This window comes from Cynara cardunculus (genome assembly GCF_001531365.2).
Source record: "Cynara cardunculus var. scolymus isolate 2C chromosome LG 2, CcrdV1, whole genome shotgun sequence".
NCBI lineage: Eukaryota > Viridiplantae > Streptophyta > Magnoliopsida > Asterales > Asteraceae > Cynara > Cynara cardunculus.
Genome location: NC_037529.1, coordinates 17,019,334 through 17,034,281, shown reverse-complemented (window position 1 = coordinate 17,034,281; position 14,948 = coordinate 17,019,334). Strand labels below are relative to the sequence as shown.

Below are 14,948 nucleotides of genomic sequence, written 5' to 3'. Positions count from 1 at the left end.
CTATGTTAACCCGATCTTGATCGTTCATTTTCTCATCAAACAGTCCTTATTAAATGAGACTATAAAAATAATCATTTAATTAATATATTAATTGAGATGCCTATGAACAACGGTTCAGAGGGTACTTTTGTAAAAACATCGGATGAACACGGTGAACATTTATATGAACACGGTGAATGTTCATGGACATTACATGAATATGAACACCATGAACATCATGAACATAGAAATTACCTCATGATCAATTAGAGGGATCTTAAAAGATTTGTAACTCCTAAATAATTATTAGGGAGTTACATAAATGTCAAATTACAAAATGACCCTTGTATTCAATTTATAAGTTACATTTGAACATAAAGTAAAGAAAGAATGTGATTGATTGATGTTGATTAGTAAAGTTAACATAAAAAAATGGGTTAATATTTGAACCATCCTCTCTCGCTCGCTCTCTCTCTCTCTCTCTCTCTATATATATATATATATATAAAAGTGTATATGAGAGAGAGATAAGGTATTAGACTTTACTTTTATAGCATATTTTAATTTTTTAGTAGGAGTAAAAAACAAAGTTGTGAAAATATCAAGATACCCCATAAATTAACTTATATTAACTTTATCCGTAGAAAAACATGACCGAAATTGAATATGTCCATAATTAACAGGATAGAAAAGATTTATAGTAATTTTTAACATCACAAGACAAAAACCAAAAGCATAATTCACTCATATTTATAAAAGTAAGCCATCTTTTTTACTTCTGAAAATTGTTATTTTCATCTTTTTATGCTTTTAAAAGTACCATTTTCGTCCTCGTAGTTGCTTTTTCATTCCTATATCTTACAATTTATAACATCTTTATCCCTCATATTTAATTGACAAAATAACAATAATAAATTATAAACCACAACGACGATGATACTCTTCTGTTTTCGCCCGGGATCAACCACTTCTTGAATCTTGGCCAGGGATGATGAACCCAACTTCCTTTATATACAAAAATCACTATTCATTCCTGTAACTTCTATACAAAATAAGTCTTCCACATCCAAAACAAAAGGCAAATGTTCACTTGGGCGTGGGCTTTTGTCTCGTCTTACTAAACTCTACATCACCATTAAGAACCGAACCGATAAATCTTTCAACTTCCTCTGAAGTTATATCCCCCGCAAACGCTGCAAACTTTGATTTGCGTGGTTTGTAGGCTATCAAGAGCCGATCTGCTGTTTTGAACCCTGATTTGTCAAATGCGTATAAAAACCAAGACTGGGTTGAACCGTCCAAAAGACCATAAGAAACCGAATCCCTTGGACCCGAAGCTACATTCTGCCTCCTTACTAACGATTTCTGGGAAACCTGAACGCACACATGCAAATAAAAGATATCAACACATGGCAAACACCATTTTACATAGCACAAGTAAACTGTTGGCCAATAAAAACTAGCTGATAGACTAGATGATAATAAGTACATAGGACACTTACCGATGAGAGTATAGTACGAAGTTTTTCCCTTCCTTTGGAGGATCTGAAGACGCCAATTATGCAAACGGGTGTTTTTTCACCACAGATGGCGTCAAAATTTGCTGCTGTCAAGAGAGGCACTGCTTCTTTATCTGAATTACTCTGAGTTGATGCTATCTTCTTGTTCTTTTTCTCAAAACCATCAAGTAAGGAACTAAGATCCCTAATTGTCGATTTCGTATCTTTTACAGGGATCCCAGATTTAAGAATCTGCTTCTCTCCATTTGATAGCCAGCCAACAACTGCTGGAAGTGCATCAACACCTAGCTTTTTTGCTATCGGATCAGAAACATCTTGGACCTACGAGAACATATTATGGGGGAGATTAAATAGAAAGCGGCTCTCCAAGTGAACCATTTTGAAATTATTAGGCAGCTAGGTATCTGTAAGAGACTTAAATTTCTATCGAGTCCACATAAAAAGAAGCGAACCAAAAAGAGTTATCAACTTCTCCAACCATCTTCCTTTGTTTTCCGTCCGCAATGGATAGAAAAGTAGGTTTGTGACTTCCTTAAAAGCTCAAAGTTGTGGCCTACCAATAATTTCCACCATGGTTTTAAGTTGAATTAGAAGTTATTCAGCCAGCAGGAGTGAGTTGTTTTGAATTTTGAAATAGTTACAGTTTGTTTGTAAGAAACATCAAGCAGAAGGTCTGAGGTGTTAAATCACCCACAAAAAAGGAGAAAAGATAAGCCAGTCTAAGCTGGGAGATTACCTGTGTATCATAGAAGATAAAGCGCTTTCGGTACAAGCCACTAAGTGCACGCCATATAACCGGGGTGTCTTTTTTAGTAGAAAGAAGCATCGCTTTAGGCAAAGTTTCCACAGTCCCAAAGGTGGCCTCAAACTGGGCCAATGTGACACGTTTTGAGAACTTCGGTAGATGATCTTGAACAAACAACTTCAAATCTTTAACAGTTCCACCACCAGTGTACTCTAGCAATGAACCAGTTTCGCTTGCTTTGTATGAATAAACATAGAGTCTTGGTTTACTCCGGGGGAGAATACCAAGCTCCTTGCACAAAGCTGAATCTACTTCACAATTCACACTTCCAACCTGTAGATTTAGACAGCTTTAATACATAATCACATTCTAACGAAAAAATGTAAACTAAGTAACTGCATAATCACCTCTAATGCTCCTTTGAGTGAGCTAGCAACTTCCTCTGTGATGGATTCATAATGCTGTATCCCACTCATTGTTGGTTTATAAGATAATAAAAGCCAAGTGACCCCTTTATCAATTATCTCTTTCTTATACAGCTGAGAATTGATGGAGGTTAAGCTCTTAGGAGAACTCCCAGAACCTGAATTACCAAAACCTCCAAACTGACTCCCACCACTCATACCACCCCCAAAAAAGTTGGAGAAAACATCACCCAAATCAAAACCGAAAGAACTGTCGCTGCTACCTCCACCAAAGGAAAATGAATATGATTTTGAACTACCACCTTCACCACCCATTGTTTGCCATTCATCAGGCCTGAATGCAAACCTACTATGTCCTGGTCCACCACTTCTGAAGTATGAATGTCCGCCTTGTGCATCCCCGCCATCAAATCCAGGATTCCCTCGTGCATCCCCATACATATCATAATTCTTTCTCTTTTCTTCATCGGACAAAATATCATATGCTGACAAAAAGTAAAATCGCCATGTCAATGGCAGGGCAAACAGACAGAACCACACAAGATACATATAATCTTTGTTCAAATCTAAGCTAATAATGTTCATCCCGGAACTTAATATTTGAAAATCGAATTTCCTTCTTAATATTGGGGAGGGGAGAGGGAGAAGGAGAGGGAAGCATTCAACATACCGTTATTTATCTCAGCAAACTTCTCTTGGGCACCTTTGTTTTTGTTCTTATCAGGATGATATTGAAGAGAGAGTCTGCAATAAGCACAATGAGAGAAACATATAAATTGCAAGAAATTGGAAGAGTTCGGTATAGTATTCGTAACATATCGTTCTCCAAATGTAAAAGAAACCTCTGACCTTACTTTATATACATGCCATGTTTGATATTTTTGAATGAAATGTGTGATAGAATATAATGTTTGTATGCATAACGAATATATCATAATATGAAAAATAAAATAGTATCAAGTGCCTATTGATATGCAGCAAAACAACAACAGGGACTGTGGTATCCAAAATTAAAAAAAATTACATACTTGTGGAAAGCTTTCTGAATCTGCCTCTGACTTGCATCCTTTTCGACTCCTAGTACCTGGTTATTTTCAGTCAAGAAGCATGGAAAACAGTCAGCAAACTCAAGTCTACATTATTAGACACAATGTCTGAATACATATCTAGAAGTAGAAACTTTTATGATGCGAAATTTGCTTTCCTCCATACATATGTTGGTTATCAAGGGTGCGTTTGGTATGCAGGATAGGATATGACAAAAACATGGTGTCCCATGTTTGACGCAAAATTAGACCGGGAAAGGACGGGACCGAGTGGGACAAAAACCAAAAATAGGTGAAACAAAAATCAGGGAGATGGGATAAAATTGGTAATTTCCTACACTACCCATGTCAAACTAAAACCCTAAAACCTTCCACAATTATTTCACCCTTCGTCCCGTTTCAGTCCCATTGGCGTATCAGATTCAAATAACTAATTATATCATCTCAAGTTATTACAAACAAGACATGTGATATGGAAAACAAAATATTTTATCTCCTCATGCTCTATTTCTGTACACAGCACTCTATATATAAACCAAATCAAACAAAACTAGCCCAGTATATGCTACCAGAAGGAAACTAGCCCAGTATATGCTACCAGAAAGGGGGGGGGGGTATGGGCAGAAAGTAAAGCCATTGTTTCTATGAAAACCCCAGGCTTGCAAAAAGTGCGTGCGAATAAGATCTTTACTCGCTTTCTCTCTCTACATATATATGTAAACATACATCTACAACACAAGTAGTGAACTAATTTAACAGAATGCAACCATAATTAACAACCAACTAACCACTTAAGCTATTTACTGAACTATGCTTCGAACATCTAAAACTCTCCCTCAAGATGAGCTCAAAGAATGAAATCCTTTAGAGCCATCTTGGACATAAGTGGAAACAACATAGAATGAGGAATGGTTTAGTAACCATGTTAGCCAGCTGGAACTAAGTACGGATTGGCATCAATTTCATGGTGTTATCCACAAACTTCGAATAAAATGGCAACCAATTTCAATGTGCTCTGGCACGCTCATGAAAGGTGGGTTTTGAAGCAATCATCAATGCTGAATCATTATATCAAAGAAAAAAGTAGCAGGGAAAGAATGTTGACACCAAAGTCATGGAGCAATTGCTTCAAGCCTTCAACCATATTAGTTCACAGGCAGTATATGCCAATGCTCAATAATCAGCTTGCATGGATCATCTAGAAACCGTCGGTTGCTTCTTTTGTTCTCTAAGAAACCAACAACACCAAGGAAAACACAGAATCCCGTGACTGAACTACAAGAGTAACAAGTACCTCAATAGGAATCACCAAAGGCTCTTCTGTTTCTCAAGGTATCTTAGCAGATGATGTACAGCAGTAAGGTAAGGAACTCTGGGTCGAGAGACGCATTGACTAAGTTTGTTGACAAAGAAAGCAATGTCTTGTCAAAGGTTGTCAAGTACCTTAAGCGCCGTATGTAAGAAAACTCATGACATGTTCCATCTAAGAATAGAAATCGATGTCACGGACTCCACCACATGTACATTTTGTGGACGGAGATCCGCCAGCCAATTCCTGGCAAAGAGTTTTCAGTTTCATAAACTACGAACTGAGAGAATCTTGATATCGAGTCTGATTCATTAAATCTCGACGAATCTGGAGAACTTGAGGGGCATTCTCTGTCGAAACCGATGCTTGAGATCTTGGCTAGATCTCTTGAGCAGCATCAACATAAATAAGTGCAACCGCATCACAGAGTTCAGTATCCAAAAAATACCATGTTATTCTCACAAATCCATGAAATAAGTGCAACCGCATCAGAGTCGAATGCTTTGGTGAGAGAACCATTGATGAACCCTAGCTTACTCTTTATCAGAAAGTGCAATCAACATAGCACGACTCCAAGTTGTGTAGTTTTCTCCAATTAGAGGTTGCAACACAAGAATCATGTGTGGATTATCATAATGGTGAAGGGAATAGAGACCATTATGACCCTTGATTGTAGATGATGAAGGAGATTCAGAGTTAGGCATGGTGATTATAGATGATCGTCGAGGATCAGGTCAAGAAAAAATTCAGGTGGAAGACGTTCTTCAACGCTTCAATGCCATACTATAGAAAACGTAATATACAGGTAGTGAACTAATTTAACATAATATAACTACAATGAACAACTAACTAACCACTTAAGTTATTCACTAAACTACCGTCGGAAAATCTGAAACAAGTCAAATATCCAAACTTCTCTTTTCAACCTCCGGACGTGTTACATTGTTGGTGTACACAACCAGTTTGGACAAAAGAATGATTTTGTGTCCAAATCTGGTTCTAAGAAATTCAAATTACAAACTGTAAAACTTTCCTTGGTAATAGACAGTTGATTTATTTTCGACTACAAAACGACTCAAATTATATGAATGTGTACGTTAGAAACACTTACTTACGGCATCTAATAGTGATATCCTATAAAAAAATCTTCGTTACTGACGGTAAATGATCAATTATGAAAGATATAGCAAGGCCGGCTCGAGTGCAAGAGCTAAGTTAAACCAATCAAATAAAGATTTTTGGGAAGGAATTGGTAACTGGACAACATCTAGACATAAATATCAAATATCACAATTAGGAAAAGATAGCAAAAATTCTGAATTTAAGCATCCATCACTAACAGAGATAGCCCACACTCAGAAATCAAGGAAATGCCTACTCAGCTCAACGTATTGTGTTTAATTAAGACGTGCCCATATAAAGACATCATCTGCAATAGAATCCCAAACAATCTAGTGTAGGCTACATTTCACTCATGTATAACACAAACAACTAACCAAAAGGGTGGTGTTGAGCTTGGCTCCAAAGGTCAAAAGTACCGGAAGGTCCCAGGATCAAATCCAAGGAAGAATAAAAATGCCCTTGTGGCCATGGAGGTTAGACTCGGGATATCTGCAAAGCATGTGGTCATCTGGGATTAGTTGTCTCGCATGCCGGTTGGATATCCAGGTTAATAACAAAAAGAACTAAGACATAGTTTACCTAAAATCAGTCTCTATTTAAGCATATCTACCCTTCTATCTGCAATCCAAAATTTCAAGCTTCATCTAGCTTGGATCAAGTAGGTAAACCCAAATCAGAAACCCCAATTTAGGATCAATTTATTAGTTCGCAGCCCAAATTGGTATCTCATCGTAAAATCTAAGTCAGAAACTACACTTCAGAATCAATGTTCTTACAAAATACAACTTAGAACCCAAAACACAAATAACCCTCTCGAAAATCACGCTTTCATGCTACTAATCAGAACAAGATCATGCCGCTTTGTATAAGAAAACGACAAATATATATTTGATGCATCAATCTGAAGGAGAAAAACCTAGGCCCAATTGAACACAGGAGGAATTGGTAGAAAGATAGGAAATTACCTTATAAGGGTCGAGAGATTTTGATTCTACAGAGACGTAGACCAGCAAGAACAAACATATGAAGAATATCGATATGCTATAACTGTTCTTCATTCTTCTTTCAAGAAAAAAAAAACTCAAATCCAAACCCCCCCAAGAAGTGTGTTATTAGCGTTCACAAGAGGATCAATGTGACAAAATCCGTTCTAAAACTTATTTGCTGTTGGAATTATGGAGCGTGTTGGCGTTACAATATATAGCTTCGTAGTTGGGAAGAAGGCTCGAGAGGGTTCCAAGCCGTTGAAGGGGAAGGAAACGTGGCGTTCGTATATTGTTCCACGAATATCGACCAATAGAAATTCAGGGTTTGGTACCAGTGACATCATCAATTGGTAGAAATCCAGGATAATTTCGGTCTTTAATATCTGGGTTAATTTGGTCATTTTTCTATTACCTAAACAATATGATACATATATAATATTTTACATAAAAACGATTAAAACCGCAAAAAAAAAATCATATTAAAATGGATTATATATATTACCTTATAAATGAGATTTGGTAAAAGTCTTAAAAACAAGTTTTGATGTATAAGGTATTATCTTTTTATGCATCAAGTCTTAAAAGTCTAAAAACAAGTTTTAATGCATAAGATATTACAGTTTTATGCACTGAATCTTAAAAGTCTTAAAAACAAGTTTTGATGTACAAAGTACTACCTTTTTATACATTAAGTAAAGTCTTAAAAACAATGATTTATGTCTAATGTATAAGTGTCTAATGCTACCTTCACACTCCTCTAAAAGAAAATTATCTTTCCAAGACAAGCTTGTGAAGAAGATTATCTTCCCCAAGAGAAGCTCTCGTCGCTCCATACACTGTCATCGAGATGCTTCAGAAATTCGATTCAGAAATTGACGATTCATGCTCCCGATTACTTATTCAAGATCACCGTGTAATCTCTCCACACACTCTCATTGATTCCCTCCTAAAGTGACGATTCAGAAGTTGCCGATTCGATATCATGTACGATGATTACTTATTCAAGATCACCATACATCGATTCGCTCTCGATCCATGCTTCAAATATGGCTAGGGTTCCAATCCAGGTAATATTTTTGTTTTYCATCTTCATTTGATTGGTTAGGGTTTTTGATTTTTCTATGGGTTAGCACTCGAAACGGTTAGGGTTCTTGAGGTTTCTATGGGTTTGTATCTTGAGTTTTTAGATGAATTTAGTGTGGGCTTATTTGTTCTCCATGATGGGTTCTTGCCCAAAACTTTGTGGATCAATTGGGGATACACCCTCCTTTGTTTATTGGTTTTACATCTTGAATCTTGATCTTCAACAAGTTCCTCCTTTTTTACTTTTTCATTTTTATCACCGATTTTGACTGGTATCGTCTAGACCTAAAGGGCCTTTTGTATTGCATAAACAAATCAGCTTATATCAGCCAATTTGAATATATGTGTTTTCATCTAAATAACCTTTTCCCTAGCCGATTTCAACCTCTTGTTTTCTGGGTGTTGGCTAATTTTGAATTTAGCTAACTGGATCAATGGATGTTAACCAATCCAAAAGTTACCCATYTGGGGGTTCAYCAAATTTTGACCTTCAGCATCATTGATTTAACYATTTCAAGAAAATTTGAAATTACCTCTGTATCTAGCATTAAGATTTCTATCAATATYTGACGGGGGTTGCAATTTTAATCAATTCGCAGATAAGGAGGTCATCATACCACGATGTAATCAGAGTATCCGAGATTCAAAAATTTGGACATCAGTTTAGTACAAACTTGCATTACCYAACACAAAAGTTGTGTTCTTGAACGAACRACCACGACTGAGGCCTGGCAAAGGTGTTACCAATATATGCGRAGTCGAAGCCTTTTTGATTCATTMTGATGCTCTCTTGGTTGCAAGGTAAATCTGATCAATTTATAACTTGCTTTAATTATTGGAAAATGCTCACTTGCTTCTCTAWTTGCGCAGGTTTTGCACAGGGATGCAATATTGAAAGAGTGGTTGGTATGTAGTAGATTACAATAGGGTATGAGCATAGTAATGTTGTTGGTAAGAGTCACCACCATCATTTTCGAATTTTCTACAATATGAAAGGCTTGAAACCAAAGTAATATTTTAACATGATACCAATCTTAAATTTTAGTCGATTAAAGATCATAGAATTATACATGTTTAGCTAGATTTTAACATTCCAGGATGTATGCATTTTACTGAAGAAGGATGTTTTGGGTACTTGATATTTGTATCACCGTCAATTGATGGCCATGAGAGTTGTTAGTGAAGATGGCAGATGGTCCTTGCGGAACCAATATTTGAGGATATGAATAAGCAAAGTTGATATGTCCTTGTGGAACTGATCTTTGCTAACCGCTTTCATGCTATTTTGATGATATTTTGCTAAAATTCACCTTTTGTTTTGAATGTCATGTCTTTGCTGCTCCTGTTTGCTTTGCTTTTTTTATATCGACGTCATCGAAGGTACATGAAGTTAGTTAACATATATATGTTATCTTATAAAGCATCGGAGGTGCATGAAGTTTGGTTTCATTTATTTTCCCATTTTAGAAAACTTACTTATTCACATGTCCTTTCGATTCTTAATCTTCCAGAATGTGAAATGGCAAGATATCGATCTAAAAAATTGAACCTTTTAAGTTCGATTAGAACATATTTCTTTGACTGCAGATGGCGGATCCTTTGACTGCGTTGATTCATGCAGTTCAAGTGATGAACTTACTGAAAACCCTTGTCATGAAAACTCTGAATGAACCCGTAAGTGCTTTTTGCCTAATCTTGCTGGAAAATTATACATGATCTTGTATTGTCAGACCCTATTTTGGAATGGGACATACTGCGTATGTTGTTTGGTTTTTAAGGGAAGTGATTATTTGTTAAATATCTATACCCTTCAACAAAGACAAAACAAGTAATATTGTAGACCAAATCAATACTATCAATTTATTTGTAGCGATAATAGTGAGCAAATAGGTAACTTGCATGGATTCCCACATCAAATCTTTCTAATTCATTATTTCTTACAGATCTTTGTCAATCTTTAATGATAACTTTCTTGGATTCCCACATCAAAATTCTTCATGGGATCGATGTCATTGGTGAATATAAGGGTATTTATATAATCATTTGTTGTTTCTCTCTTATCAAATCGTTGGTGTGTTTTTTTATTATTGTTTGTGTACTATAATTAATCATTGTTTACTTTTGTATTTTGTTATTCCACTAGGCCAATGATATGTTGGAAATTAACTGGTTCTATGTATTGTTCACCTCAGATGGGAAACAAGTTTTCAGCATGGAGGATTCTAACGTTTACATGTGGAATTGGAACCTTCGGTTTATCAACAAAAGATGGTTCTGTAATTCAAGTGCATCTCGACTCACACTGCAGTTGTGTTACCTAGGTTTGTTATGAAAGTTAATACTAGACGGTTAGGATTATATGGTTTTTATCTATGGCATGTACAGTAGATGGAATCCTGCATAGAAGGTGTTCTTCATTATATAATCCAAATGTAGCCATGGATGTGATAGAGTCAATATGGTTTTATTCTGAGTTGTGTTGTGGGTAAATCTTTTGCAATGCTTATCATTATTTCTATGTAATTGTTCTTATTTAAACAACTTTATGATTAATGAAATTTATAGTTTTCATTCTCTCCAATTTATTGTCTCTTTAACATAATTAGTTTATATTGGATTGATGTTGTAATTAGATTATAGTTTGCTTTATTTGATTTTATGCACCATCACACAATTTTTGATTGATGTTGTAATTAGAACCATAACCATTATTTATTGAAAAAGTATCAAGTTGTAAAGACTGATTGCAAATCCTATATTCGTAATGTCTACTTAAAAAACCGCCAAGTTTCAAAATCATTTACACTCACCACTCCCGCTGCATTACGCGGGTACACAACTAGTCATATATATATATAATTGTTTTTTAATATAATTTATTCGATTAAAATATTAATAAATTTAAAAAAAAATCAATTTAAAAATAAGGATTAAATGCATGAAATAACAACATACTTTCATAAATTTTTTTATTATAGCATTTTACTGTTATTTTTTTTATTACAGCAACGTAATTGCAAATTATTTTTTATTAAGGCATCGTACTTTGAAAAATTTACTCATAATAGCAATGGGCAACCTGTTACCTTTTAAACCGGTTAACCCCTTGATTTTTTTTGCTTGTATGGCTTTAATGAGGTGATGTAGATGCCACATCATTTTGATAACTTAATTAAAATAAAAACAAAAACTTATTTCAAGTTATTATTAGAGATTTTCATTTTTCATTGCTATTATCTAAAAAAACATTTAATTGTTTTTGACTTTTTCATTAAGTTGCATGCAAATTAAATATTTTAGACTAAAATATTTCCTAATTAAATATGAAATATTATATTTGAGATATATTTTGTTTGTAAAAAAAGTAACACTTCTTATTTTATGTTGTTCAAATAAATACATATCTTTTAAAGTTCTCTTTAAAATGTTAACGAAATAAATTGTGATCTACAATTTTTTAATATCGTTATATTAATAAATTATTCAAAAAAATCTAATTAATTTAATATATTCATACGTTATGTAAAAGTTTTTGAACAAATATAATATATTCTTTAAAAGATAATATTTTTTGGTAAAAAAAAACAATTCTTATTTTTCTTTTTTCAAAAAAACACATATTTTTTAAAAAATATTAGTGAAATAAGTTGTGTTCTACTAGTTATATTGATATTGGTATATTAATAAATAATTCAGAATTTTTTAATTCATTTAATATATTTATTAAATAACATGTAAAATATCTAAATATTAAAATTAAAAATACAGTGTTTAATAAGAACTAGTAAATGTTATAATAAAATAATTTTGAAAGTATAATGATGTAGTAAAAAAGTCACATCACTATAGTACATGTGGACAGCTTACGTGGACAATGAGCTGACATGGAAACATGATATAATGGGTGAATTTAAATCAAAAGGTTACTCAATGTTATAATGGGTAAATTTTTCAAAGTACAATGTACTAAAAAAATAGTTTAAAAGTACATTACTGTAATAAGAAAAACTGAAAGTACAATGTTATAATAAAGAAATTTTTGAAAGTAGATTGCTATTTTGTACATTTTTCCCTAAAAATAATGGTAAAATTTTTTAATCAAAAGAAGTAATGAAAAACTAATATAATCAAGCATGATTAAAATTTTACCTTAATCATCTTAATTAATAATGTTAATTAAAATATTTATTTGATTTGAGCGATCAAATAGAAATGAAAAAACAAGATCTATAACTTTTAAGCTTTTATTTGGAAAAGAAAAAAAAACAAACGCTTTTAATATCCAAAGGTCTGACCGATTCAAACTTCAGAGAGTATTAAATGGTTTTTTTTAAAACAAACCGTCCTTTAGTTTATGATAAAAAAATTGGCTTTTATTTGAACTTCTATATATATATATACACACACACACATATATTGTAACGACTAACGGGTAATGGATAACAAAAATCATTTATTCATATATGATCAACTAAAATATCAAGTTAATAAGTAATTTATAATTGAATAACTGGATAAAGTTTTTTTTACATATACCCCTATACGGCTATACGACAGATTGAAACATAAAAAATAATGGATCCATCTTTATCCATTGTCAACACTAACTTTACTGCTCTTTTTGTCCGTAAATTAAACACTAATTTGGGATTTAGCAGAGATTTCATAAAATTAAGTGAATCTAGCAAAATGGAAGAAATAGAGTGAAATGCTAATTATTATTATAATCAGCATACGGAAAATGGAGGGAACTTCCCTCATAAAGAAACCGAGATTCTAATACACGCTAAAAATGCACACTTTACCCACTATCGTGAAATGGAGCGAATTTCATGAAATCTTCACCAAATTCCAATATACCGTGTAATTTTCGATCAGAAAATGTGTTCTTTTGCGTAGAGACTCATCCGAGATTATTATTATATTATTATTATTCTTGTACTTTATACTTATTATTACTAAGGGAAACGTTTAGGAAAACACAACAATTTTTCATTTTAAACGATTAAGTCTTTAGACAAAAAAAATTTAAGCAAATAAATCTCTGAACTTTTTGTTATCAGTTAAATAGATCATTTTGACCTAAAACCTAACCTAATCACACCCCAACCGCAGGCTACTCCACCCTCCCATATTCATCTCGTCCCCCACCTCCCATTGAAGACGAGTTTCTTCTTCATGAACATTCACACACAGAAACTTGACATTTGAGTATCCTCGGATCTTAAATTGTGGTTAGATTTTGGTTATTCAACATCGTGTATAAGATGTTAAATTGGAAAATAGAGGTGGATATATATTGGAGGAGGGATGCCATCAAAAATAAAAAAGGTGGTTGGTTAAATATGTCTTTTTACAAAAACTAATCAAAAAAAAAATGGAAAATTATATTAAAAAGTAACGTACTTTAGTTTAATTCATATTTTAGGTAACGTACTTTCAGAACTTTTATTTTGGTACCTTAATTGTAAAATCTCAAACTTTTAAGTACCTAATTTACCTGATGACTTGCAAATGCTGATTAGGATCGGATTTTTTTTTATTGATGTGACATTATTTATTTATTTTATAAATGTCAACTAATAAAAAAAATCTTAACATCTTTAAGCCTATTATTTGTTTTAATTTTTTTTTAACTAAACAGAACCATGATAATAAAAACATTTTGTAATCGTCGGTAAACGTTGATAATTTAATCAACAAAAATACTGCCAATGATTAAATATTTTTACAAAAATGATGTATCAGTTATCGTAAAGTGACAACAACATCACATCGCTATCAATTATAAACCAAAATGTTCCTATACTTCATTAATGCTCAATCATTGTTACACCCGGTTCCGCTTAGGAACCGTTTACCTAAACACTTACCTAGTAAGCATTTACCGGTAAAATTCAACACTACCGCTTACTTATCGATTAAGCTTTTATTCACCAAAACGCATCATATGCAACAATTTATCCCGGTAAGCGGTAACCATGGTAAGAGCCCTCGTCCTCACTTACCGAGTAAGACTCGATTCTTGTTTTCGTTCTTATCGGGTAAGACTTTTAGTCTTTGCCATATTCATCCGGTAAAGTAAAAGTGACTTGGTAAGCGCTTACCCGGATAAGCATTTGGTAAACAGCATCTTAGTCCTCTTAGACGGAATTTTTTCCCTTTCGCTTACTTCAACTTCAAATAAGAAAAAAAAACAACTTTTGAATAACAAATCAGGCAAATTTAATATTAAAAAAAAACATACAAAATCACAAGGTTTACTTATCACAATTGGTGAAACTGGACCAACCCCTTTGCAATGGATTTTCAAAAAAAAATCCATCTAGTACAATGAACTTTCTACATACTGTCAACCATCCGTCTTTCACATCTTTCAAACAAACATAAAAACCTCTTAAAATAGTTCTTCTCATCCGGTCCTACCTCTACACTCATTTTGACGATTGATCCTGGGTTATTCCTCATGATTTCTTCTCCATAGTCCCATAATTTTCCATAAGTTGAAGTCCATTTGCAAGAGCATAGTTAGTCAAGACGTCTTCATTTTGGAAACAAAAACATATCGTTCACCCAAGTAGGGTTTGCATTACGTTTCAAGGAACATTGGGATCATGTATAGGAAATTCATTTGACTTCTGTCCGGCGAACTTCATTTCCTCCATGAATGCATCTCTATCATATCTCTCGTATGTCTAGGTCTAAAAATCATCATGTTGATAAGATGTGTATG

At 33.6% G+C, this 14,948-nt stretch overlaps 1 protein-coding gene across 2 annotated transcripts; it reads right to left on the bottom strand.

Moving 5' to 3' along the window:
* Positions 1–774: 774 nt before the first annotated feature.
* On the bottom strand, positions 775–7,288 carry LOC112507481 (dnaJ protein ERDJ3A). 2 transcript variants are annotated; one of them, XM_025112089.1, is made up of 7 exons: positions 7,112–7,288; positions 3,698–3,753; positions 3,340–3,413; positions 2,652–3,154; positions 2,236–2,577; positions 1,482–1,820; positions 776–1,353 (listed from the first exon to the last, which is right to left on the bottom strand). In XM_025112089.1, exons 1-7 carry the CDS (start codon positions 7,202–7,204, stop codon positions 1,066–1,068), a joined length of 1,695 nt encoding a protein of 564 aa, XP_024967857.1. In that variant the 5' UTR covers positions 7,205–7,288; the 3' UTR covers positions 776–1,065. The 2 variants fall into 2 exon arrangements, with proteins under 2 accessions (XP_024967858.1, XP_024967857.1); XM_025112090.1 differs by having other exon boundaries at positions 775–1,353; positions 2,652–2,827; positions 2,933–3,154; positions 3,340–7,204.
* Between the last annotated feature and the right edge of the window lie 7,660 nt (positions 7,289–14,948).